The 1,848-nt window shown below is 34.8% G+C and overlaps 1 protein-coding gene across 1 annotated transcript; it reads right to left on the bottom strand.

Moving 5' to 3' along the window:
- Nucleotides 1-401: 401 nt before the first annotated feature.
- On the bottom strand, nucleotides 402-716 carry LOC140878007 (protein TIFY 5A-like). The gene has a single exon (XM_073281612.1). It carries the CDS (start codon nucleotides 714-716, stop codon nucleotides 402-404), a length of 315 nt encoding a protein of 104 aa, XP_073137713.1.
- Between the last annotated feature and the right edge of the window lie 1,132 nt (nucleotides 717-1,848).

Raw genomic sequence — 1,848 nt, 5'->3', positions numbered from 1 at the left:
GGCATCATTATATGAGTGGATCACAATTGGGCCCGATAGCCACAAAAGCTCTTCAGAATTTGGCCCAAAAGATAAATTTCACTTTGACTCTCGTGTGAACGCAGGAACAACAATGGCCATGACTGCAACCAATTTGCACACACTCGAACGAAAGATTTCTTGTGAAATCTTGTTTTTTGTTTTCTTTTATTTATTTATTTTGGGTGTGCGTGCATCATTCAATTTAGTCGAAATAATAAATAGTAAAAATAAAAATAAAAATCTATATATTCCTGAATTAATATTCTAAATTAATCAAAATTCGACATGAAACAAATTGAACGAGGAGCAATATTCCTATTTGATTTAAACGAATAAATACATCACACGACCCAAATTACAATAACGAACATGCTCTGCTGCTATTGCTTGTAATATTGAGTATAAGGGGATGCTGATTGGGCTCTGGTCTTCCTCTTCTGAAGAAACCTCTGCAACGATCTTTTCATGGAAAGACCCGCGGTCCCCGTAGCGCCAAGTGCCATCTTTTGATCGAGCATTTGTCGCTTTGCCAACAATATGATTGCCCGAGCCTGAAGCTCCGTGACATCACAAGTCGCCACTCGTCCATTGTAGAATATACTCAGCTGCTGCTTCGACTCTTGATCACGCAAGGAATGGTAAGATACAGACGGCGTAACAAGCCGGAGCTCCAAATCATTGCAGTTGCTTTTCATTTTCTTGATCTTATAAAATGTGTTATGTGTAGAGAGAGAAAGAGAGAGAGATGAGGTTTGATTTGAAAGTGGAAAAAAAGGGGGATTGGGTGTTATATATGCGTGGGGGATCCAAAACGCCAGCGTTTCGTTCGGACACGAAATACACACTGACTCGTCACATAAAGGCGAAACGTGTGCAAAATGTAAAAAGTTAAATAAGCACGTGTAGAATGATTTTTCGCTTTCGCGATTTCGGGTGCGCCCGCAATCCTCTGGGACGTGCTTGGGTCGGCCACGTGACTATTTTCACATTAATTTAGAGGGCCTCAATTAAGGTGTATTATTAATTTCTTATTATTATTTTTATTCTCCATTTTGTTTTATTATTGATTGATTATTACGTTTATTTTTATTTTTTTTTTAAAAAGCATCAAATTTCTTTTTCTAAGTAAATAGGCAGAGGCAAAAACAAAGACAATCATCTCTCCATTTTTGTTTTAAAATTGTAATTTTTTTTTAATTATCATATTTACTGTCGTCAACACACACGTGTTGCCTGAGCATAATAGTTGTATATATATGAAATAATATTTTGTTATTATAGTTTTTTTTATCCTATATCATTAATTTAATTTGAAATGAGAGATAAATAATATAATTTGTTATTTATATTTTATCACACTTATTACGTATCTCATCCATAACATCAAGCGGTACTATCTTAATGTTTTAATATAGTATAGATCAGTACAAATATGTGTGATACATGCTAGATTAAAAGCATGCACGCTAACACGTGCTTAATTTAAAAATATAATTCAAAAGTGGGGTTAGCTTTCTTCGATCCATTTGCGAAAACATAAACACACAATTCAATTCAATTATGCTTAATGGGGTTAGCTTTCACGTGTTAGAATGCATGATTTACGGCCCACAATATCATGAAATTAATGTGAACCCTGATTAATGAAAAGAAAGCACACCCGCAAATAATAAAGCTGGTAGGCTTGGCCTTTCAAACGATCTATCTTTAGTTCTTTACACAAGTCGACTCAAATTGGATAAGTGATCATTTTTTAGGTTTTGTCGTACTAAAAAAGTGCACGTATGTTTTACGGGTGTAATTAACTATTGAAAACATGCATGAGTG

This window comes from Henckelia pumila, chromosome 2 (assembly GCF_033568475.1).
Source record: "Henckelia pumila isolate YLH828 chromosome 2, ASM3356847v2, whole genome shotgun sequence".
Taxonomy (NCBI): Eukaryota; Viridiplantae; Streptophyta; class Magnoliopsida; order Lamiales; family Gesneriaceae; genus Henckelia; species Henckelia pumila.
Note: the sequence above shows the minus strand (reverse complement) of the source record. Positions and strands in the feature narration are given on the sequence as shown.

Excerpts from the sequence above, each read along its gene's own strand:
- LOC140878007 (XM_073281612.1), bottom strand. The coding sequence starts at position 716 with ATGAAAAGCAACTGCAATGATTTGGAGCTCCGGCTTGTTACGCCGTCT.